The sequence below is a fragment of the Caretta caretta genome, chromosome 6 (assembly GCF_965140235.1).
Source record: "Caretta caretta isolate rCarCar2 chromosome 6, rCarCar1.hap1, whole genome shotgun sequence".
NCBI classification, from domain to species: Eukaryota; Metazoa; Chordata; order Testudines; family Cheloniidae; genus Caretta; species Caretta caretta.
In genome coordinates, this window is record NC_134211.1 from 64,826,700 (window position 1) to 64,852,757 (window position 26,058).

The following is a 26,058-nucleotide window of genomic DNA, read 5'->3' on the forward strand; positions in this document are numbered from 1 at the left end:
CAGAGCAGTAATAAGCTTGTTTCTGGTCCTGTCCGGGGTTATGTGATCTCCACAGCTCAATCCTGATGTGTTTTGGAAACACTGTGGCTTCCTGTGGAAGCTTCCTTTCAAGGGTGAGCTCCCACTGGTTGATGGGTACTAGCTGTGTATGCTGCCCCATCCTCTGTTCCCCTTTCTAGTAACTGTGCAAATTCAGGAAATTCAGAGAAACTCAAACCTTATGAATACAAATTGACACTTTAAGTCTCTAGTTAGCTTAATGGATCATTAAGATGTGACACATCTTTTGTAGTGACATTGCTTTAAAAAGACACCTGTCAACTTTTAAAAAACTAATATGAAAAAAAATTCAAGTTTCTACTAGGACTCCATTTTAAATTCCTCTTTTTTTTAAAAAAAAAAGACACTATAGGAGAACTCTGAAACTGACTATACACACATAGCTGTTGAATGTACAAAGTAACCAAAATGAAAAGTAGAACCTATTTATTTTGTTTACAGTAATCTTAGATGTAATTATATAGGTACACAATTTTTGGGCAGGTGTAATTTTTTTTTGTTCAAATTGACAATGTCTCGGTCTAATTTTTAAAAACAAAAAAGAGCTTCAATTAAATGCCAGCTACAACTCCATATTAAAATAATTTTTCCAACCTCTACAGCATTATACGTAAAGAGTAAATGGGACCTCTTTAAAATGTCGCTTGGCCTTTTCACAGTATTTACACACTTGGTTGGGCATTAGGGTTTCTACTACATACTTTTGTAACACTGTTTCTCACTCTTCAGTCATGTATCCTGAGGTATCAATAGTTTTGTGTGTTCTGTGGTGTTACTGAGGTTTCGGGGAAGAATCCTAACATTAAATGGCAGGGGAAGGAAGAGATAGGAAAGCATGGCCAATCATGAATAATGCTTTGCTAGTGAGAGCAAACCTTATTGTTTAAAACTTAAGTGTATATTAAATACTCTGGGCATAAGTCTGATCATTGAAACACGAGTATGTTGCTTTGCCTCACAAAATCAACTACTGAGTTGAGCATGGGTTTGCATGCAGCATAGCTGACTACATGAGATGTCAATATATAGCCACTTATCTAAAATCAGAATTAGTCTCTGTCTGTGGCAAGTATTACTTTTGCTTGCCTCATTAGTTCACCTCTCTTCAGATTTAGAGTTTCCACTCTAAATAGAATAATTAATTTAGCAGACACTTGCATGCTGCAAAAATAAGAGTGCCACTCACATGTCTGTCTATGGACAGAGAAAATAAGTGGTAACTAGTAAATAGTATTTCAAAACCAAAACTTCTTAATCTTCAAAGATGTAGTTAGTAGAAAGTGTAATTATAACTTGAAAGTACTCTTAATACTTATTTTCTTTTAGCTTTCTCTTCCTCAGATCAGGTTGAACAGGCTGTTAACTATAGATACAGATCTGCTGGAGCACCAAGACATTGACCTAAGCCCTGACCTTCAGGACCGTATGCAATCACAAGAGGAAGCAGCCCAGAAAGTTAAACAATACTATCGCTTTTGGATCCTACCCAAGCTGTGGATTGGTATTAATTTTGATAGGCTAACTCTCTTGGCTTTATTTGATAGGTGAGATCCTCATGTACTACCAGATTACAGCTCAAAGGAGCAAAGATTTAGAATTATAACTAAATTGTGAATAATATACCACATAGTACAAATGGATGTATCCTGGGCAAGCCATATAAATTTATCGAGCACTGAAAAAAGAAATCGAACAAATTTAATTGCATTAATATTATGAAAGCTAACCTCTGTTTTCTCCTCTAACCCCCATTAGTATAAATTCCAAATTGTTGATTCAAATATAAGATACCTTGTGTGGAAACAAGTTATTGACTTCTCTAGGAACTATTTAAAAACAGAAAGAGAAGGACTGCTGTTGCACACTTGGCTGTAAAGCCAGATAATTGGCTTGGTGCAAGACGTTAGCTTCGAAACCACTCCAAATGATGGTTACAAACGGAGATAATGCAAGTATGATTCAAGAGGTGACCGCAATCCCAGAGTGTCATCTTATAGGCAGAAACAGCTAAATCTTGTTATTTGGTGTCACCTGTTGAAGTGAGCACGAATTCCTTTTGGCCATGTTCAGTGTATTGAAGTTTAAACAGTAATTTTAAATTTTCCTCAGTACGATTGTCTGTGCAATAACTCTGTAAACACCTATTATTTCTGCTAGTCACCACTACACTGTAGTTTGCTTAGTCTGAATTGAGTGGCTTAGTGCCACTGAGTGCGAGAGTAATTTCAACTGTTGCATTACACACTCCTGTTAAATAAATAACCCTGTTGCATATAAATAAGATGGCTAAAGTATTTTTTTCTTGCCTTCCCTAATGTGATGATAGGCTCTTGAGCATCCTTTATGGAACTCTGAGACAGGCCCATGTTAGAGGCTACCATTCTTCATCTAGCTGAGCATTTAACTACTTTCTGAGGTCATCAAAGCTGCTTCTTAAAGGCCCAATTTTTCAAGATGCTGAGTGTCTTCAACCTTCATTGAACACATGCAGTGGGTGGTAAATGGGGGGTGGAGGAGGGAAGGGAATGGGTAATGGGTCATTTAGTGGTGGGCTGGAGAGCAAGCCAGCCCTGCACTTACCCAGCAGTGGCGGCCCTGGGCCACGGGGCCTAGGCCTCGTTCTTCATCCTGGGTGTTGCAACCTCGTACACAGGGTCAGAGTGCCATTTAGGTTTAGCTGGGCCAAATTTGAGTGAGTGGAATTGCAACGTGGTGTACTTAGCAAAGCGCAAGGTGCCCAGTCGTGTGGGACAGGAGCTGCTGCTTCTGGGTGAGGCCAAGCTCTCCCTCCAGCCCCTTATGAAAATTTGTGTTGTATACCTCCTTTTATCAATTGTAAATATGCTTCAAAAGGCACCATGCGTACATCAAAAGGCTGCTGGGATGGCAGTTATCACCCCCCCTCCCTGCTCCTGCCTCCATTCCCATTTATCTCAATCACTGAACTCATGGTAGTTTCTGCCTAAGCTTTGCTAACAGACAGGTATTACAGTTTGCTAATATGTACTATGCAAGAGTTCAGGCCCATTTTGCTACCAGCAGCATAGCTTATTTGCTAGGCTTTGTGCTAGCTGTTCTCTGCTAATCTCTTCTAAACCTATCCAGCTTTTTTATATTACTCTTTTTTTTTTTCGCCCCTACAGGAATCGTGAGATCCTTGAAAATGTGCTAGCTGTCATTCTAGCTATTTTAGTTGCTTTCCTGGGTTCTGTACTCCTTATAGAGGGCTTTTTCAAGGATATCTGGATCTTCCAGTTTTGCCTGGTAATAGCCAGTTGTCAGTACTCACTACTCAAGGTACCTTAGTTTTTTTATCTTCATTTTTAATTACAGTTTTGAACAATAGAAATAAACTGATGACTTGTGCAACAAACTTTCTTGTTCAAAGGTGTCTGTGAAGGTTGAGTACTTAGGCTACCAAGAACTTTGGAAAGAGAACTGTATAAAAGTTCGTAAAACAAAAATTTTGGCTTCTGCTAAAGTTTGGAATAAGGCCACACAAGGTCACTGGAGTAGTCTTGTGTATATTTGTTAAAAAAGGAACAATAAAAACCTAAACCTCTCTGCCCATGACATACTACCACAGGTATAATCAGGGGAAACAACTGAATTGAAACCCCATTGCTATAAAAAAAGGGAGTGATTGGTAATGTGTTCTGTTAGGGCCCTGGACCTTTGGAATTTGCTTCCTTCTGATCTGGTATGGCCTGAGTGTGTTAGCCGTGTAGACACATGGCAAGGGCCCATCCTTTCTCCCTGGCCTGTTCAAGATATGAGTGTCGGTAGAGTTGGGTATTGGTGGTTTGGGGATTATGTGGAGATGTCAGTTGTTTTATTTGTTGATTTGATCTGACGAGTCTGTCGGTGTATTTTTAAAAGATTGGCAAGGAAGGTCAGAACATTGAATGGACTCTTTTTTTTATTGTAATTTATAATTTAAATAAAAGGATTTCCCTCCAAAAATACATGTAGATATTCCTTTTTCTACTTTATATCCTGGCATTTCACCAGATGTCAAATTGCCAAGAAGTTCATTTCAAAATACAGTTGATTAAAAGATTGCTTACATTCTGAGAAGGAAAGGGAGTTTGAGAAAAGAAGAATGGGTCAGAAGTAATTTGGATCTCCTCTAGCATGAGAATTTCTTCTATAAAACTTAAAGATAATCTATGTTGTGATATGAGACTAGTAAAAATTAATCTTCCAGATTCCCAATCTCTATTTAACTGTCTACTCATGAGTCAAAAACTGCTTGCTGTAAGAAGTTAACTGTTTTTGCACTCTAGTCCTTACTGAAAATACGCGCAGAGAAGAAGCTTGTCAAAGTTAAATTTCCAAAGTAAAATGTTACTCAGTGTCAGATTAGTTAGTGTTGGAATTTCTGTCAGGTCCCCAGCATGGGTTTTAAATTTCATAAGGTATCTAGTGAATATTTACAAAGGTTACAGATTTCTAGTTGCTGAAAGCCACATGCTATGTCTCAGATGTAGCACTTGGGCCAAGTAACCCAGAGCTCTTCTTGACTGCTGTTCACAAACTGGGAAGAATTAGTAGGGGAAGCAAAAGTGGATGGGAACCTGGGAGGCATTGACCATAAGATGGTAGAGTTCAGGATCCTGACAAAATGAACAAAGGAGAGCAGCAGAATACGGACCCTGGGCTTCAGAAAAGCAGACTTTGACTCCTTCAGGGAACTGATGGACAAGGTCCCCTGGGAGAATAACATGAGGGGGAAAGGAGTCCAGGAGAGCTGGCTGTACTTTAAAGAATCCTTATTGAGGTTGCAGGAACAAACCATCCCGATGTGTAGAAAGAATAGTAAATATGGCAGGCGACCAGCTTGGCTTAACAGTGAAATCCTTGCTGATCTTACACACAAAAAAGAAGCTTACAAGAAGTGGAAGATTGGGCAAATGACCAGGGAGGAGTATAAAAATATTCCTCAGGCGTGCAGGAGTGAAATCAGGAAGGCCAAATCACACTTGGAGTTGCAGCTAGCAAGAGACGTTAAGAGTAACAAAAAGGGTTTCTTTAGGTTTGTTAGCAACAGGAAGAAAGCCAAGGAAAGCGTGGGCCCCTTACTGAATGAGGGAGGCAACCTAGTGACAGAGGATGTGGAAAAAGCTCATGTACTCATTGCTTTTTTTGCCTCTGTCTTCGCGAACACAGTCAGCTCCCAGACTGCTGCACTGGGCAGCACAGCATGGAGAGGAGGTGACCAGCCCTCTCTGGAGAAAAGGGGTTTGGGACTATTTAGAAAAGCTGGACAAGCACAAGTCCATAGCACTGCATCCAAGGTTGCTAAAGGAGTTGGTGGATGTGATTGCAGAGCCATTGGCCATTATCTTTGAAAACTCATGGCAATCGGGGGAGGTTCCGGAAGACTGGAAGAAAGCTAATGTAGTGCCCATCTTTAAAAGAGAAGGAGGAGGATCTGGGGAACTACAGGACAGTCAGCCTCACCTCAGTCCCTGGAAAAATCATGGAGCAGGTCCTCAAGGAATCAATTTTGAAGCACTTAGAGGAAAGTGATCAGGAACAGTCAGCATGGATTCACCAAGGGCAAGTCATGCCTAACTCACCTAATTGCCTTCTATGATGAGATAACTGGCTTTGTGGATGAGGGGAAAGCGGTGGATGTGTTGTTCCTTGACTTTAGCAAAGCTTTTGACACGGTCTCCCACAGTATTCTTGCCAGCAAGTTAAAGAGGTATGGACTGTAAGGTTGATAGAAAGCTGGCTAGATTGTCGGGATCAACGGGTAGTGATCAATGGCTCCATGTCTAGTTGGCAGCCGGTATCAAGTGGAGTGCCCCAAGGGTCGGTCCTTGGGCCGGTTTTGTTCAATATCTTCATTAATGATCTGGAGGATGGCGTGGACTGCACCCTCAGCAAGTTTGCAGATGACACTAAACTGGAAGGAGTGGTAGATACGCTAAAGGGTAGGGATAGGATATGGAGGGCCCTAGACAAATTAGAGGATTGGGCCAAAAGAAATCTGATGAGGTTCAACAAGGACAACACTTAGGACAGAAGCATCCCATGCACTGCTACAGACAAGGGACCGAATGGCTAGGCTGCAGTTCTGCAGAAAAGGACCTAGGGATTACAGTGGATGAGAAGCTGGATGAGTCAACATTGTGCCCCTGTTGCCAAGAAGGCGAACGGCATTTTGGGCTGTAAAGTAGGGGCATTGCCAGCAGATTAAGGGACAAGATCGTTCCTCTCTATTCGACATTGGTGAGGCCTCATCTGGAGTACTGTGACCAGTTTTGGGACCGACGCTACAAGAATGATGTGGAAAAATTGGAATGAGTCCGGCGGAGGATAACAAAAATGCTTGGGGGCTGGAGCACATGACTTACAAGGGAATTGGGATTGTTTAGCCTGCAGAAGAGAATAATGAGGGGGGATTTGATGGCTGCTTTCAACTACCTGAAGGGGGGTTCCAAAGAGGATGGATCTAGACTGTTCTCAGTGGTACTAGATGACAGAACAAGGAGTAATGGTCTCAAGTTGCAGTGGGGGAGGTTTAGGTTGGATGTTAGGAAAAAAAATTTTCACTAGGAGGGTGGTGAAGTGCTAGAATGGGTTACCTAGGGAGGTGGTGGAATCTCCTTCCTTAGAGGTTTTCAAGGTCAGGCTTGATAAAGCCCTGGCTGGGATGATTTAGTTGGGGATTGGTCCTGTTTTGAGCAGGGGGTTGGATTAGATGACCTCCTGAGGTCCCTTCCAACCCTGATATTCTATGATCTATATAGTCTCTCTCATACAACCAATGAAATTGTTGCATGCAGATTCGCTGTAGAGTCAGGGTAATGGTTGGGGTTTCCTCTATCACAATAGTTGAGGACTCTTGGCATGGCATAGACATGTGCCTTGCTGTCTCTCAAATGTTGTTCATAAAGTTAAAATGGCCGAGAACTTAAAAACTGGATTGTAACAGACCGTGAAACCCAGAATGATTGCAGCTGGTGATATTCTGAACCAAAAGAGCTCTCAACCATGCTTGAAACTGTTTCCATTGCTTTACTTCGGTTCAACAGGTTTCAGAGTAACAGCCGTGTTAGTCTGTATTCACAAAAAGAAAAGGAGTACTTGTGGCACCTTAGAGACTAACCAATTTATTTGAAGCATGAGCTTTTGTGAGCTACAGCTCACTTCATCGGATGCATACCGTGGAAACTGCAGCAGACATTATATACACACAGAGATCATGAAACAATACCTCCTCCCACCCCACTGCCCTGCTGGTAATAGCTTATCTAAAGTGATCATCAAGTTGGGCCATTTCCAGCACAATAGCCCATCCAAAGTGACAACTCTCTTCACAATGTGCATGATAATCAAGGTGGGCCATTTCCAGCACAAATCCAGGTTCTCTCACCCCCCTCCAAAAACCACACACACAAACATCACATCGCGAGTGGTCACTTTGGATGAGCTATTACCAGCAGGAGAGTGAGTTTGTGTGTGTATGGGGTTGGGGGGCTGAGAAAACCTGGATTTGTGCTGGAAATGGCCCACCTTGATTATCATGCACATTGTGAAGAGAGTTGTCACTTTGGATGGGCTATTGTGCTGGAAATGGCCCAACTTGATGATCACTTTAGATAAGCTATTACCAGCAGGACAATGGGGTGGGAGGAGGTATTGTTTCATGATCTCTGTGTGTGTATATAATGTCTGCTGCAGTTTCCACGGTATGCATCCGATGAAGTGAGCTGTAGCTCACGAAAGCTCATGCTCAAATAAATTGGTTAGTCTCTAAGGTGCCACAAGTACTCCTTTTCTTTTTGGTTCAACAGACATTCTAGGTTTCACAATGATACACAGATGGAGTGACACTCCTGGAATCTTATCTGTATAATAATCCTGGACTCTTACGTTGATTCAGGGTTACCACCTGAAATACTGCTCTAAAGATAGCAGGCCCCAAAATAATGTTCCTCTCTTTCCATTTTACTTTCAGAGTGTTCAACCAGATTCTTCTTCCCCTCGACATGTAAGTCAATGCGTATGCCATTTCAGTGCCCTAGTGGGTGCAGCACTTCCACCATTGAGGATTAACTCTCTTTGCCTGAGTCCTCTGCATTTGGGGAGAAGTGCCATCTTTGGGATGAGAGACTTCTATTGTTGTACAGGATTGGGAATTTGAGTATTTAATTCCAATTATGGCTTTCTGTGGGTTGGGCAAGTCACAACCTCTTTGCTGTAGTTTTTCAATCTCTAAAATCGTGACTATTTAACTCTCAGGTGTATTATGAGGACTAGTTATAAAGCACTTTTGAAAATGGAAAGAGTTCAGATTGTTACTGTGGAAGACTCAGTGGGAAATTTTATTATGCATGTATTAGATTGGTGTGACAGAAGTTTATTTTACTTGTGACCTAAGCCAGAGGTGAGAAACTGTATCAGTCCTCTTAAGGAAGCTATGTATAGTATTGTAGGTTGTAGTTACTGTATTTTTTATTACATATCTAACAGTGTGGCTTTTTAGCAGTAGCAAAATCTGACCAATAAATACAAAATGTTTCTTAGTTTGAGGTTTACATCTAATAAAAACAAACACATTTTTTCAGTTTTGTTTACAAGAACACTTGGAGTATAGTCCTGTTGTTTTTAATATCTCAGTAAGGAACGTTGTTTAAAAACCTGATGGAGAATAAAGGAAAATCTGTTCATCTAGAAAGGCATTGAACATTAGAGCCATAAGTGTCCTTGTCTTTACACCAATATAAGACAGATTAAAAAAACTCCTTGATGTACTGTCATAAAATATTCTTTGAGAGATATTGACAAACTATGGGAGAGGGCTTTTGGAGAAAAGGATGGACAAAAATTAAAATTTGTGGTTATGTGAATTTATTATTATAAATGTGAAGAGCACATTTCTGTTCAGTAATGAAACAAATCTTCTATAATTTTCAGGGTCATAATCGTATCATAGCCTATAGTCGGCCAGTTTATTTCTGTTTGTGTTGCGCTCTTATATGGTTGTTGGATTATGGTAGCAGAAATACATCTACAACAAGGTTCAGGTTGTATGGAATGGTTTTCACCAACCCGTTGCTGCTGTTGTCTGCCAGGGACTTAGTTATAGGTGAGTTATTTTTTTGTACATGAACATCCAATAACCGGGATATGATATTAACCATGGGTTAGAGTTGGCTATTCCACTACAGTGGAGGCATTTTAGGCTTTTATCATCTAAATCTCAGGTCCAGATCTCTGTGTCAGACTATTGCAGCACTACATTCTGACCCCAGTTCACTCGCCTTTCATTTGAGAGAGCAGCTTTAAGCTTTCTGGTGTCCATAACAGAGCTTTAGAGTGTGAAAATTTTCCTCTCTCAAACAGCTAGGAATTTAAAATAAGTATCACCGTTGGTGGGAGTGTGTTTATAATTTGTATTTGTATTACTGTAGGGTGTAGGAGCCCTAGTCATGTAACAGGACCCTATTGTGCTAAACACTGTACAAATGTGGAACAAAATACAATCCCTGCCCTGAGGAGCTTACACTCTATAAGACAAGAGGCAGCAGATGGCTATGGACAGCCTGGGGAGTACAAGTAAACAATGAGACAGTATTGGTCAACATGATTGGCAATGGTATTTTCTTTAGGCTCTGTCCATCTTTGAGATAGCTTTCAATGTACTTTAACTCTCTCTCTCTCCTCCCCCCCCCTTCTTAATCCTTTCCTTCCAGTATTCTGCTCAGGTAGGCTTGTCTCAATCCATGCAATTTGTACTTGTGTTGATAACTGTGCTCATAAAACCCAGTGATCAGTGCATCACCCCTAAATTCTTCTTCCTTCTGAACAATTAACAGTAATTTATTTCAGATAAAGTGCTTTCAAAGCAGCTAGTAACACTGAGGGCACTGTTTCACAAAATGTTTTGCATTCCACAAAGAACTGTACATTGATGGCAAACTTAAACCACTAAGGAGAAGCAAAGAGCACAGATCTGAACCAGAATTCGTTCACTCCTGGAGAAGTAAAACCTGTCTGCCAGAGAACACAGACGCAGGGCAAGACAAACCTCAGAGTTGATTGGCATCATTGCCATGTGCTGGCATTAGACTAATCAGAGCTCAACTAAGACATCTGTTATCATTTGGCCACCAAGTGGGACATGTGGACCTGGTTCATAGATAGTCTAAATCCACTCCAGATGTCTGTCAGAGAACAGTGCTACAACAGTTCGATACAGGTAGTCTGAACTAAGATGAGAGAGAAGGAGCTTAAGATGTCTCTATTGTGGTGGAAAAGCATATATAACCTATGTGTAATGTCCAATCGAATGGTTGCCCTCCATCTTGGGGGGCGGAGAGGAGGAGACAGGGATGGAGGGAAGCTAGAATTAAAGAAACAAACGTCCTCTCTTCTTCGATTTGTAAACTTATTTATCAGTTGCAGTGAGGTTCTTCTGATTGTTAAACAAACCTATGGTAGCACAATAAAAGCAAGGGTGAAATTTTGGCCCTGTTGAGTTAAATGGGGCCAGAATTTCCCTCCTGGAGTTCAAGTGATCTGATGAGAGGCATGAGAGCCTTCATTCTTGTGAGTGACAAATTTACAAGACTTTATACTTGAAGACCCTCTTCCTTGATCTTTACTATGTGAAAATGAAAAGGTTGTGATATAAAAGTCCAGTCATGTTAGACTGGCTCACACAGATTTCACTGGTGATTAAATTGGGAGTCAGCAAAGATGTACTTATCCCTCTGAATGTTGGAAAGTCGTGACTAATCTAAGTTGGAGGTGGATGTTAAAGTGAAGTCTAATACAATTGGAAACTGTTAGAAGGTCCCTATAGTATAGCCATAGCAATGTTGGATTGTATCTTGTTTGACTATATCACAGAGCTTAAAGAAACTATGAAGAGTATTGCAATATATCAGATTTTCCATACTCACTTTTTTCACCTTTCTTTTCCGTAGTATTTACGCTGTGTTTCCCTATAGTATTCTTCATTGGTCTTCTGCCTCAGGTGAATACATTTGTGATGTACCTCTGTGAACAGCTGGATATTCATGTCTTTGGTGGCAATGGTGAGTGCAGCTTTTATGTCAAAGATAGAGGGAAGTATTGAATAGACCAGGCAGCTGCTACCATTTTTCAAATCAAATTAATAATGTAATTTAAAAGTCTATTTAGTAACATGATTTCTAGGTCTGGGCTTAAAATACAGAACCCACTGAAGTCAGTGAAAAGAACCGATACTCATTTACGTAGCACAGTTCTGTAACAAAGAGCAATTCCTTTCACAGTGTAAGTATAAGTAAAATAGTCCCTCAAGTGTGCTTTTACAGTAAGAGAGCTTATTGTCAGAGCTTATTGTTTCAAAAAGTTGCAAAATAACTTACTGGTAGAAAATTCAATTCTGGGGCAGTGCAGAAAAGGAGAAAACTCTTCACTTCCCTTTTAAAAACCTATCAAATGTAAATCCAGTAAGAGACTTGTACTTGGGTGGGGGGCAGAAAAATGGTCCAGTCACAGAAAAATATTCCTTCAATTGTTGTATTTGGTATCTAGATACGATGGTAAAAAGGCAGATCATGAATGCCCAAGATATGTAGAACTGTGACATCTTTATAACCCGTTTATCAAAGCGCTTGCAGTTCGCACTTCAAGGCAGGTGAAAGTGTAACTGTATTGAGAACTCCCTATTCCCTTCCCATCTCCTTGTTGTTCTCTACATTACTTAAGGATTGCTTACTGCTTCTCCCTCACTTATCCATCCTAAAGTTTCCCTACTCTTATCCACAGCCTCTCTCCAATCTGACCAGGGCCAAACTTGGTTTTAAATCCATCAACATAGCGGCTTAATTAGCTAGCGATGTAACTGTTGAGCACTGCTAAGAGCTCTTTTCTTTTCATCTCAGATAAGTTATGCATACTGTACACTCCTCAGGGCCAGGGAATACAAAAGAGCAGCACTGAGCCCAATACGTTTCTTTGACTAATTTTAGTTGTGGTGAGGATGCAAACATCTTCAGTGTACCTGTATCTGTGAGGGTTCATGGGCACAGTTTAAATATTAGGTATACATTTAAATTAATACCTTTCCTGCAGCATCCTTTTATGATTCTGTGATTCTCAGATTTCTGAGCAGTCACTTTCAGTCGTGCAGTGCTCCTGATGCAGTGTTGACTTGCACTTTCACTAAGATTTGAAAACATCTCTCATCACTTCATTACCAAGCTCACCTATTGTGTTACCTAATCTCCTTATCCCAAGACATGTGTTCATTACTAGCTGCTCACTTTAACTTTTCAGTGATGTGTTTCAAAAACATTTTTTGCAAGAAATATTCATCAACAAAAACCAAAATGAGAACAGATTATATAAGTTAATAGTGCTATCAACTATGCGGGGCTCCGAATTTAACCTTCCATAAGAATATCGAGTGTCAAATTGCCTCCAGCTTATAAATTTATATTTTGTTTATAAAAGGGAAAATATTCTCTGGTTTATTGCTGAGAATTGAGAAGATTGATCACATGGGTCTAACATAGTGTCAGCTTTCATCTACTGCTTTTGTTGCAGCAATAGTTGACTATTCCCAAGGCAGTGCTGTTGAATAAATGGTAGAAAAAAAAAAAAATGTAAATCATGCTCAGTTAGAAAAATAACTTGTAGAGGAGAGAGAGATGGTATTTGCGACGTAGGAATTGGTAGAATTTTTCTAACATCTGAGCAGGTATTGAAGCAAAAAATTGTTGCAATTTTTGTAGTTTTTTGTTCAGTCCACTTTAAAAAGTCTTACGTTTTCAAGTTTGTGCAGCTGATCCTTTTCCCCACCCCACTTTTACTTCCAGCCACTACAAGCCTGCTTGCAGCTCTTTACAGTTTCATCTGTAGTATTGTGGCAGTAGCATTATTGTATGGATTGTGTTATGGCGCCCTGAAGGTAAGCAGTACATTGATAGTATATAAATAAATATTTAGGATTTGATTCTCCAGTGCCTTTCACTTTTGTCTACTTATTTACATTTGTGAAAAGTGTGTGTAAAGTGTTACCATTCTGATTTGGTAACATTTTACACTTACTTTGCCATATGTTTAATTTCATAAGATCATGTAACTATCTAATACGCACTTGTGTTCAGCGAAGCTCTCCCCATCTCCCTTAAATTTATTTTCTGCACTGGTTCTTGTGAGGGGCACATAGGAACTGGTCAACTTCTTGCATTGTTTTCATGCATTCATGTTTTTCCTGATTCATCCAAAAGATTGAATTTGAAAACTCACTCCCAATGATGCAAATTAGAAATAAAACATTTTTACAGTAATGCTAATTTTGAAAAGAAAGCAGGGAATAGTTTGCTCTGCTGAAGTGGTGAATATCTGTTTATGGGAGAGGGATTGAGAGGCAGCTGACAAGCACAAGGGAGCAAAGAAAAATGTATACTTGCTCAAGGTACAGTTTTACTCTGAAAAGCAACAAAAAATATGACGCTGACTTCCATGTTTGTGCGTAGTGTGTCATGATTTCTAGGTCAAATGTGCTCAGTTTACAAGTAAAATGATTTTTTCTAACTGTGTAGGTCCTGCAGGATCAACCTGGGCTTTGAGAGTCAACTTTGCTTCTTTTATTACTTGTGATGATGGAAAGATTTACTAGCCAATTTGTGCCTTCGGTGAACCTATAGATCCGCAATAGTTTTCAGTATCTTTGCAGGAGTGTAACTGATTAGATCGTAGTAAACAAATCAGTTGATATACAAGATAGAACAAAACGTTGTTAAATCAATCTGATCCCTGCAGATCCAGCATAGTAGGAGTAAGAGTAAATATTTTTTCATCTAAAGTCAGCAAACATTACAAAAGGATTAGTTCTATTGAGTAAGAGGGTGACAGTTTTTTACATAGTCAATTTTCAGAATGGAACTGCAATTTAAATAATTTTTTAAGGATTATGATCATGGGGTGTGTGGTAAATGGTATGTACAGTACATTAAAACTGTTGAACATTTAATTACATGGGTAAATTAAGTATGGCTGTGTGGTACTTGTAAAATAAACAGCAAATAATAAAACTATTGTAGTCTTCTAAAACCAAAATGAGGATTCCTTGTGAATTACTTTTGAACCCAAGTGATGCAGCATAGTAAACAGGCGCACCAATTTATTACAGCCTGAGATGGAGTTAACCACCAGTTTTGGGCTGCATTCCCAAGCAACCCGACTCCAAGAAGACCCAGTCCCAGCGTGTCAATAAGTACCACAAGGGAAAGTTGAAAACAGTTTATTATAGTATTCGTATGGTATTCGCCACTTGCATAACATGGTTATAGGCAAATTAGAAGCGAATACGTAGAGATTTATTAAATAAGCACTAATTATACAAATAAAGTGTATTAACATGGGCATTGTAACTTTATGCTTGATCAGACTATAGCACTCTTAGGACATGATCATTAAGGTTAATAGGAGTTTTCCATTGACCTGAACAGGAGAAAGTTCAAACTGATTAAAGGCTTTAACTTACAAAAAGTATAGGTTAACATTTTAACAAAATACCTTTATTTTTAAAAGCATATGACTTTTTTCATCTTTCCTTTTTCTTATTACTTTTTTTAAGTTTTCTGATTTGTGATATTGATTTTATATATTCTTGTCTTTCTGTTAAAATTTAATTCTTCTGTCCCCAGGATTCTTGGGATGGCCAGCATATTCCAGTCCTCTTCTCAATATTCTGTGGCTTGTTAGTAGCGATATCCTATCATCTCAGCAGACAAAGTAGTGACCCTTCTGTACTTTTGTAAGTTACTGACTGTACATCTGTCCTCAAGGCAACTCTCAAAGGAGATCCATTTTGACCATTAATAGAAACCCAGTAGTACCACTGAAACTGATGTTGGCCCAACCCTGTGGAAAACAAAAGGGAGGGATGAATGGTGGTCTGGTAGTTAGGCTGCTGGCTGGGAACTCTCAAAACCCAGGTACAGTTCCTTATGCTGCCACAACTTCCTTTGTGACATTGGGCAAATCAATTAATCTCTGTCTGAGTTCCCTATGTATGCAATAGGGATAATTGTACTTACCTACCTTATAGAGGTGTTGCAAGAATAAATACAGGAAAAGTGGTGAGCCACTTAGATACTGGTAAAGAGGCCATAAAAATACTTTGGAAAGCTTCCAGATGTGGCTATATCAAGCTTTATTACTAGTAGCATCTACTAAGAGTTTGGCTACTTGGTCAGTACGGCCCTACAAATTAAAGGAGTGTGGGTTGGTCTGTTAGAGCTTTAGTTGGTTGCCTATTTTGTATTTGGACCAACAGAGACTACTTGGGGGGTGGAAAATCTGAACAGATTTTATTGAGCTTTTTCTTTCTGTAAAAGAGAGATGCGGCAAACAGATAGGCTTACCTTTATATACCAATTGAGATTTCTAAACTCCTTTAAGTAAATTGAGCCACAAAAGATAGCAGATTGGGACTGCTTATGTTCTATTGATTTGTAATAGGCCTCTGATTTTGTTACCTCTTCTAAACCCACCCAAAGCAATGTATTTATCACAGTGAATTCTTGCTTTGCATCTTTTTAGCTCTTTAGTACAATCAAAATTTTTTCCTAATTCTGAAGACAAAAACCCAGAGGATCCTCTGTCTGAAGTCAAAGATCCTTTACCTGAAAAACTTAGAAATTCAGTGGTAAGTAGGCTTGCTTTTTGTAAAACTCAACCCAGACATAAACTGAATCCTGGCCAATAGAGTATGTACTAGTTTGGTGTTGAGTTAGTTGGAATTTGTTAGCACTATATACTCTGCAGTCCAGGGCTTGGACTTCCAGAGAGTGAGGCATTCAAGTCCCATTGACTTTCACTTGACTTCAAGAATTTTAGGTATATGTATTTAACACAGTGAAAAATAACTCCTTAAGGATTGAGTTAATGCTAATGGGTATTTGAGTCAAAATTTTACATTCAGAGGACCAATTGCATCTACCTTTAGAATGCATTTCCACTTTGAATATAAAATGCTGAGTTCGTTGCCTCATTGACTATCTGCATCTTTATCTATACATCTCATTAAAAATGCACAGCCATGAGGAAAAAGTATTACCTTTGTCTTGACAATATAAGCTATCAAAAAAGAGATACAATTAGGAAGGCCAGAACTCCCAAAATGATAGAGCAGTAAAGGATAACTGATCATAGAATCATAGAATATCATGGTTGGAAGGGACCTCAGGAGATCATCTAGTCCAACCCCCTGCTCAAAGCAGGATCAATCCCCAATTTTTGCACCAGATCCCTAAATGGCCCTCTCAAGGATTGAACTCACAACCCTGGGTTTAGCAGGCCAATGCTCAAACCACTGAGCTATGGTGTTCTGTAACTCATGTTCATAATTTAATATGTACCTAAATAAACCTAGTAATACCTGGTGTGTGTATAAAGGCTCAAATGAAAGAGTGATAGTGGCCAAAAGATGTTAACTCAGTATTTTTGGATAAACAAGAGCTTTGGGCAATCCAGCCCACACACAGAAACTAAAAACTAAGGAAAGCTGGTGGGGTTTTTTTAAATGAAGAATGAGTTGCTTCTAGTAACACTGGAGACTTGCTTTATTGACTTAATTTTATCATCACATTCTTTGGATACCTAGAGTAAATCCACTGTAAATGCTTGTGAAAATAACAGTACCCAGTTGTTATCCTGTTTCACATAAACAAGCAGTAAGTGAGAAACTTAAGAAGCTTAGTCTATTTAATTTATCCAAGAGAAGATTAATCGTGTTCTGAAAGTACCTGCATGGGGAAAAGATTTACTGCTAGATAGTACAGGGCTCTTTAATCTAGCAGACAAAGACGTAACAAAATCCAATGGTTGCAAACTGAAGTTAGACAAATTCAGGAAAAAAAATAATTTATGTGTGGGCATTATTTTTTTTTAATAGCAAGAGTAATTAAGCATTGGAAAAATTTACCTAAGAATGTGATGGATTATTTCATTTGAAGTCTTTAAAACATGATCACATGTCTTTCTAAGAGATGCTCTAGCACAGCAAGAAGTTATTGGCTAGATGCAGGAATTACTGGGTGAAAATCTTTGGCCTGTGTTATGCAGGAGGACAGACTAGATGTTTCCTTCTGGCCTTAAAAGTTGTTAATTCGCTTACCTACATTGAGGCAATAGGCTCAAATTTGGAAGGGAAGAATATCCAGAATGAAAGTGTTTTGTCCATTAACTTCTCACGTATGGCAGTGATTAGATGTTTTAAATTAAATCATTTGGACACATGCCCTTGATCAAGACCAGCTAAGTAAGGGTTATCTTCCATGCACTGGTGCTTGTTGCAGTTCTCTCTTGGGAGTTGGGAAATAAAAATGGTGGGATTTTTGAAAGCACTTATCTAACTGCTGCTGCTGTCAAAGTTAGAGAGGAAAGTTCAGTTGACTTCAGTGGAAGCAGATTTAGGCCAGTGCTGAAATCTTTTGACAGTAGCGCCCCATATTCCTTTAAGAGGTAAGTGGAGGTGACCCTAGGACTGGAAGAAGAGTACCAAAATTTATGTCCTCTAAGCTGTTTTCTTTTTATTCCATAGAATGAACGGTTACAATCTGACCTGATAGTGTGCCTCGTCATTGGTGTACTCTATTTTGCAATTCATGTCAGTACAGTATTCACAGTTTTGCAGGTAAGTTATTGCATTATGCCTCACAATTTATAAAATACCTGTACTTTCTCTTTTCTTGTAGATGCCTTTTTGTTAATGCTACTATTTAATACTCTTTTATGGTTGTACCCAATGGCCCCATTTGGGCTTGGGGCATGACTTACACAAGGTGCTGTTCAGACATACAGTGTGACTAATACCTGCCATGAAGACCTTTTTAAATCTCAATTTTTTTGTCTCCCCAATGTTCCTCTCCCTTTTCTTCCCCTCCTCCCCACTTCTACTTCTCTAAGTGCTCCACTCTTTTCGATAAAGTGCCCTTCTTTCACTCTACCCACCCACAGAAATACCTACAAGCTCATTCTAGAGAAGGGAGAGAGTAAATTGACAAAAAGGTTCAAAAGGGTTTCACCTGTTGTGGCTCCTAGACAGTGTCCGTCTCCCATGGGATGGAAGTGGGGGGTAGAGGGATGGTTCCTCGCAGGGTATCAGTGGGGGCAGGAGACCTTTCCTTACAGTTGCATTCTAAGTTTCCACCTATCAGCCTAGCTATCATTAGCATATGCTTCAGAATACGCTTAAATATTTTCAGCTTGACATGTGACTTAGGCCACATTGTGCAACAGGATTTGTGTGGGTGAAGGAGTCTGTCTAAGCAGATCCAGTGGCGGAATTTGCTGTTTACACACCGGAGTGGCTGCCTAAGTAGCTGGAGAAACCTTCTGAAACTGTCTAGTTTGATTACAGTATTGAAAGCAAATATAACTTTCACTCTGAGCAAAAGATCAAATTGCTAGGGCAAATATGACGGGCCAAGTTGCTACACAGATGACATATGCTGGATTTTGGCTACCTGGAAGAACTAGAATGTCTAATTTGTTTGTCTAGCATCACTGTTCCAAATAATGCGAAGAAAAGAAATGGCATAAATTCTGGAAGGATTCCAGTATTCTATTGCTCTCTCTAATTACAAAAATGGAGAGGCTATTCTTAAGCATTTGTCAATTTATTTTTAAATCTAAACATTTTCAGATGGAGGGTCCTTCTAGTTGAGTAGAGATGACCACATCCACACTAGTTTTTGCTAAAGCAGACCTCTCTTCCAAGGAAAGCCCAAACTCCACCCATCCCTGATGAATGTGGTTTCCATCCCCAACTAAGAAAGTTGGTTATCTGCTGTTGAGTTAACTAAATAGTTTATTACACTCAGGTTTATTTTAAATGACCAAAGACATCAGAAATTTGAAAATGAGCTTCTAGACAGACCCCTATGAAAAGTTTTAACTTTGTGAATTCACTGCCGTCTTGCTACCCATGAAAATATGATTCATAACCGCAATTTAGCTCTCGCAGTAGGCACTGCTGTAATGTAAAATGCATACCCATGTCTCTAAATATCAGAGGGGTAGCCATGTTAGTCTGTATCCACAAAAACAATGAGGAGTCCGGTGGCACCTTAAAGACTAACAGATTTGTTTGGGCATAAGCTTTCATGGGCTTATGAAAGTTTATGCCCAAATAAATCTGTTAGTCTTTCAGGTGGCACTGGACTTCTCGTTGTTTTCATGTCTGTACAGATACTGTGTTACTGTTAAATTCTTAAACAGCAGTGCGCTCACATACCTAGAGGTGATGTGTTATTGCAGTATGTAAAGGGTATACTTCAGTAAGAGGGTGCTATTCAACTCTTCTTCAAGAGAAATCTTAAAAATATCATCCAGAATGAGGATCGGTCTCTTCTGCACTTGGACCTCCTTTTTATCTAGCAGAAATTCTCCTTCAAGGATAATAGTTTTGCCATTTTAGAGAAGAAATGCAGAAGAATCAGAAACAACTGTCTATGAAAGAAGATCAGAAGTACTATAGAAGAAAAGGTAGCAACCCAGTCTTCAGGGAAGATCAAAAGTAGAATAATCTGTCTCTCTTAGAAGTGTTATCTTCTGAGGCAACCCTTGTTGTTTTACATTCGTACAGTTAACATACTTTCTCATATTAAAAGGGGAATTGCAGTCCAGACGTGCTTTTAGGCTGATTTATAAAGGTTATAGAAAACATCAAGTTGTTAACTGATTTGCTTCTTGTTTATAAGACTGAGAAACCTATCTTTTATTCAACTCTGCTTTTTCTTTAGCCTGTCCTTAGCTACATTTTGTATGCGTTGGTGGGCTCAGTAGGATTTTTAACCCATTATGTGCTGCCTCAACTCCGAAAGCAGCTTCCTTGGCACTGTTTCTCTCACTCATTGCTGAAAACCAAGGAGTATTATCAATTTGAAGTCCGAAGTAAGTATCAATAATTTTTTTTGAATTTGCTCTATTGGTTGAGCAGTTTATATTAACCATTACTTTACTTTAACTTTTTGCTTTATAACTTGTCATTGCTTAAATGTTTCAGGGTCTCTGATTGACAGTGTTAATTCTTTCCTAGCTCAGCATGCCTTGTTTGATCCTGTGGCATTTTATGTATCTTTAGTAAGTAGTAATGATGGCGTCACATTAACAATGCTATTGTTATGATGAATGCAATTGCATTGAGTCCTTGTTATTGGGGTCTTACAAGTGTCAAAAACTTACTCCCTGTGCTGAAACTTCTCTTGCAACATTTTGGCAAACATATTTTTTCAGTGTCTTTTTTTCAACATTTTGGAGGGTTTAAATTGTTTTTATTTTAGATGTTTCAGACCCACTTGTATACTTTCAGCTTGCTATCTTGGTCCGTATTAAAGACTAATGCTTTTGGCATGTTTCTAGAAATTTAATTGGGAAATAACAGCCAAACATCTGAAAATAGACTATAGTACAGTGCGTTATATTTGTTTAAAAGGGTACTAAGTGTGAAACTGCACATATATACATGCTTAAACATACATTTATCTGCACTATACATCTAACAAATGCACCTCCATTTTATTTCTTTTATTAATGAAACTTTTTATGAAACTTGTTTTCTAAGGAACTGCCATTTTTAAAAGGTAGCAAATTATACCCCAGTTAACCCAAAAAAACCTTGCAAAAAGTGTTAAAATGAGTTTATATTTACATACAGTAGTATCCTTCATGTGAGGATCTCAAAAGCCTTTATAAAGGTGAAAATTATTACCCCCACTTATAAGTGGGAAAACAGACAAAGCCTAAGGCCCCATTCTTGCAAGCCAGTCTGTGTGGTTGGACCCCCGACAGCTTGTATGCATCCCCCTTGGCTTTAGTGGAGCCTTACTGCACGTGCTGTGGAGTGTATTTGCATAAGCATTTGTCCCTGTTGATCAGTGCCTAAATATTTTAAACAAGATTACATGGCAAGCCAGTGGAAAAATCTATATAGAACCTGAGTTTCCTGACTCCTAGTTCCTGCTCCAATTGCTGAATTGGGCTAGTGAAAATACATCAGAGAACAGTCCAATTCTGCATTCAGATCTTGAGTTCACAGGCAGCCAGGCTTAGAGGTAAAAAACAATTTTTATTGAAGTTTATTAGTTCACACATCTCAGTGTTAACCTGAACCAAATCTAGCATTGCGTGCAAGAAGCAGCAAATTGTACTATCACCTGTTTGAGTCATTTAATGGCAAATAAGAACAGCAAGGTCAATGACATTCTAGTATCTCTGTAAATAGGAATTAGTAGATAGCTGAGTAGTAAAGAAGATGAAATAAATTTATAGCAAACAAGTATCTTGTTTCTTTACATAGTTCTAGAAGGGCTGTCAGATTTGTATCTAAAACTTCATCTCACACCAGAATGCATTTGTGGTCTTCTGATTAACCTGCACTTTAGCCAGGTACATTGCTGTCTCAGCACCAGTACCCATAGCTGCAGTTTTAAATTCCATTATTTCAGTGATTACATGTTCAAATAAATACAGTCAGTCTTTTGATTTGATATCAGATTTTTTTGATGGAAAAAAACCTACCTAAATACAATTTTATGGCTGAGAATTAACATGCACACAAACTGAGAAACTCTTTTGTTGCCAGCAGGAATTATAATTAGGCTGCAGTGCTCACATGTTTGTAATATTGTCTCACATACTAATGTTCATATTTTTTTCTACATGTATATGCAAAATTAAAGCCATATACATCAATATGAAATTTTACAGATCGTAATGTACCCTGGCTTGGCCCCTTGCACAGCAGAGAGAATTCACCTGAGGTAGGGCAGGCAGTAGTCTGCCCTCCCTAAGGGTTCTGCTTTGGGAGAGGAGCAACTTTAATTTCTGTTGGAGGCTCCAAAGAAGCCTTGCTACCAAAGGCTGCAGTGGAAATGTGTTTGAATCAGTAGGTCTCAGCTATCCTCACTCATTTCCTGGCTAGTGCCTCCCACTTTTCTGACTGTTGTGAACCCCTGTGGACTTCTCTGGTGATGGGGAGGTCGTGGCCACCTAGTACCTCTGCAGCCTCTTCCCAGCGGATTTGATATCACTGAGGGAGGGGCATAATTGAAAACTGACATAATCCAGAGCTGATTCCAGGCCTCTGTGTGTGCTGTCCTATAACCTTGATTTTTTTCCCATAGCTCTGTGTGTGTGTGTGTGTGTTGCTGTCAATAATAACAATGTTGTATTATTTTTTTTTTGCAGTTAATATAAAAGATCAAAAGAGGCTATTAGTTGTCAGTTTATAATTGCAGGATAATTAAATTCTTCTAGACTGTAGGAACATGTGTCTGAAGCATTTTAATTCAAATATGGGTGGAAAAACATTTTAAAATCAAAATGAAATGTAATTTGATCAGTAGCTATGGTAACAGCTTCCATCCCTTCAGAAAAGTAACTCATGTTTGCTGATATGCAGAAACTGTAACATTTACCAAAATCCAAAACTATGGACAACTTTATACAGATACGGTAGTGCAAGCTTCTCTCCGATGACATTCAGCCATGACTTGGAAGGATTGCTTTTATGGATGAGAAGGTAGTTCAGTCTGAGAATCCTTATTAGTCTTTGGCTTCTCTGCTGAAACTGGCAGGGAGAGAGCAGTTATTCACGTATTGCCTCACTACTAAAGATTACCAAATCTTTGTGTATGCCACCTGACAGTTGCCAGAGGGCCAGTACTTTTGGTGTCAGATGACCTAGATTGGTTTAGAACCACTGATCTGGAGCCGAAATGAACTGCGTCCTATTACAAATCTCCTGAGCTATTTAGGCCCCTAGTATAGTCTGTGATATCCTCTTTTGCTGTCCTGTTAGATGCTGCCCATGTAATGTGGTTTGAGAAACTTCATGTGTGGCTCCTCTTTGTGGAGAAGAATGTTATCTACCCACTGATAGTCCTCAATGAGCTCAGCAGCAGTGCCAAGAACATTGCTAGTCCAAAGAAACTGGACACAGAGTAAGTAGAAAAGATTGTCAGTAACTTGAGTGTACCCAATATGGTGGAAGAAAATGGCAAAGGGCGTCATAATTGACAACTGCAGTGGAAGTATAGTTAATACGAGTTGCAATTAAAGCAAAGTAGTAATAACTAGTTTCTAGTGTCAGTACCTGGCAAGCGTATATGTCTGGATCACCATATGGCTTGTACTGAATGAATATGTAAACTTTTTAAATGCAGAAATCATAAAATTGAGTTTTCTGATTTGTTAAAAAGGACCCCTCAGGTCATGTCAAATGCTATGCAGATTTCAAGCCACAGAATTTTCTGGAAATGTATCAAATTGAAGATATCGGAGATAGAATAGTTCTCTTACCATCCAGCTTATCCATGCCAATGCAGAAATAATCCCTCTGGTATTTTGTCCATTTAAATCTTAAAAAAAAAACCCAAGCCATGATGTCATAGTTACTAGGCTAAATGCACCTCTCACCTCTCCTTTAGTTGTCATATGGCACCGTTTGGAACCACAGAGGAGTTCTGCTGTCAGACTGGCCTTTACTGCACTCGGTTGGCACTGTGATTATTCCAGCAGGTCTGACTTTGGCTCTGGTCCCTCAGAGAGATATATCAAAGGTTAATACAGTGACCAAATGGCCTCCTTAAAGCAAGATGATATTTATTTAGAACAACAGCCTTTTAGAGAAAACAGATCTTAAAACAACAAAACTGATTGTATGCATATCTAGTCTTTCCCTAAGGCTTTGGGGATCTGGGAAGACTTAACTTCTTTAAATTCCCTCTGCAGAATCTCTCCATGTCAGCCAGTTGCCTCCTTAGTTTTGTAGGAATCAAATAACACTTGAAATGTTTGTAGCCCTTTAATTGAGTAACTCCCAGTTCTTGCAGAAAATGGTTTGCAACTCACTGGAGTCTGGATCCTTGAAGCTAACAGCTTTTCTCATTGTCTTTCAAGTGTTTTCTGGGGAGCTCTTGTCTGGGAAGCCATTGTCTCATCTTCATACACAAACCTCATTGAATTTGAGCATTATAGGTGTATGATATTCCATCACCCCAATATAGGTTAGTCCAGTATCATACAGCAAATTCTAATGACCAGTGCACAATAAACGTTCCTTCCTTGACCCTGTCACAGTGTTCATAAAATTATTGCCTCTCAGTATTCATGACATCATTACATATCAGCTCCACATCTGTCACACGTGGGTTTTTTGCTAGATCTCTTAGGAAGACTATCCCACAGACTGTGCTAATATTGTTATTGTAGAATGTTGATTGAATTCAGAATAATGAAGGAGAGACTATAGTCATAACCTAAAGAAACATTAACATGTCTATTAAGCATTGAATGTGAAGAAATTGCAATTGCTTAACAGCAGGTAAGCAGTAGACTGCAGATGAGTAACTTTTCTTTCTGCGCTCCTTTTGTAGGATTGGCGCTTTAATGATCACCATAGCTGGTTTGAAGTTGTTGCGTTCCTCTTTCAGCAACCCAACCTGCCAGTATGTCACTGTTGTTTTCACAGTGCTCTTCTTTACATTTGACTACAAAAGTTTTTCTGAGACCATGCTGCTTGACCTCTTCTTCATGTCCATACTCTTCAGCAAGGTAACTTTACACAAAATTACACACCCTGAAACTGAGTATTTCAGATCATCATATTTGAGAATCCAAGGAATGAAAATCCTACTGGTGGTTATGTAATCTCCCAGGTCATCCGTGCTATGAATAAATGACCATATACTATTGGATAGCTGGGAATCTCTGCTTCCCAGTATTAATGTTTTGGCCTTGGCATGTGTTAAGGTATCTGTTCTTTTAAAGTCCCAGCACTTCCTTGGAGCAGAGAAGATGTGAATTATGTGATTTAGTATGGCTAGATGCACTTCGGCAGACCAGTTCAAGTGCTTACAAGACCAGTAGTTTTCCAAAGCACTGATAGTGAACCAATGAGATTGATGGGGGAAACTGTGTTTTAGCCCAATATTTGGTTCTAGTTTTATGACTAAAACTGTTTACTTTTTTCCCAAAATTATGTTTTACTGTAGTTTGAGACTCGTTTAATGTTTATCTGTTTTACTGTAGTGATTGTTCAATATCTATATAAAGGAGTGTTTTTAACAAATTAATACAAAATTATATTGGTAAGTGTATATCTTACTGCAAGTCAAAATTATATGCATTTTCCGTTGAGAAGTTCATATGTAAAACACTCTGATTTTAGTTAAGTCACACAATGATTTATATATTTTATCTTCTCCCCTTTTCTCTCTAGCTTTGGGAACTCTTTTATAAATTGAGATTTGTGTATACTTATATCGCTCCTTGGCAGATCACCTGGGGATCTGCTTTCCATGCTTTTGCCCAGCCCTTTGCTGTGCCGCGTATCCTTTGAAGATTCCAACTTGTTGTTAATTACATCTATTTATACTTTGACTCTTACTGTATTATTCTTAATTAATTAAACCTAGAGAATACGTTATCCTGCCTAATGAATGTGATTGACAACTATATGCACTTGCCGTCTGGATATACTAGTAAAACTAGAACAGTTCCATCACCGAAAAGACCTAGACCAGGTTATTCCATTGGAAAAATTGTAGGACTGACCAACATTTCCCTTTTTTCAACAATTATCTCCAGTCTGTAGTTCATAGTTTCAAGCCTCTTATCCGCAGATAGAGACTTGCACTTCGTTGACTGTCCTGGGTCAGGTGTTGATTCTCATTTAATACAGAAGTTCCAGAATAAGAGTTGCCATGTGCAGTTCTAGTCTTGTTTTTCCTGTTTGCCAAAAAAAAAAAAAAAAATGGTGCCCCTTATTGCGGAATAATTTTTTCCTTTATATAATACATGAGGGATTTGGGAGAACTTGCTTTGTTCTTACTTGGTGCCAACATCGGTGCCTCACTTTCCCCTCTCTAAGATGGGGATAATGATACTTACTTTCCTTTTTGTAAAGCGTTTTGAGATCTGATGATTTAAAGTGCTACATAAGAGCTTGGTGGCATTGCAAAAGAACCACGC

The 26,058-nt window shown here is 39.0% G+C and overlaps 1 protein-coding gene across 8 annotated transcripts in view; it reads left to right on the forward strand.

The window, feature by feature from the left end:
• The window catches only part of PCNX1 (pecanex 1), a 129,437-nt gene that overhangs the window by 70,617 nt on the left and 32,762 nt on the right, over nucleotides 1-26,058 (forward strand). For all 8 annotated transcript variants that reach the window (XM_075129655.1, XM_048852378.2, XM_075129656.1 and 5 more), the window contains 13 exons: nucleotides 1,387-1,604; nucleotides 3,204-3,357; nucleotides 8,033-8,065; nucleotides 8,992-9,163; nucleotides 11,007-11,117; nucleotides 12,888-12,979; nucleotides 14,724-14,833; nucleotides 15,622-15,727; nucleotides 17,624-17,716; nucleotides 19,827-19,977; nucleotides 22,886-23,027; nucleotides 24,462-24,639; nucleotides 25,307-25,415. In XM_075129655.1, the coding sequence (XP_074985756.1) occupies nucleotides 1,387-1,604; nucleotides 3,204-3,357; nucleotides 8,033-8,065; nucleotides 8,992-9,163; nucleotides 11,007-11,117; nucleotides 12,888-12,979; nucleotides 14,724-14,833; nucleotides 15,622-15,727; nucleotides 17,624-17,716; nucleotides 19,827-19,977; nucleotides 22,886-23,027; nucleotides 24,462-24,639; nucleotides 25,307-25,415 (1,669 nt within the window). The remainder of the gene's footprint in view (nucleotides 1-1,386; nucleotides 1,605-3,203; nucleotides 3,358-8,032; nucleotides 8,066-8,991; nucleotides 9,164-11,006; nucleotides 11,118-12,887; nucleotides 12,980-14,723; nucleotides 14,834-15,621; nucleotides 15,728-17,623; nucleotides 17,717-19,826; nucleotides 19,978-22,885; nucleotides 23,028-24,461; nucleotides 24,640-25,306; nucleotides 25,416-26,058) is intronic.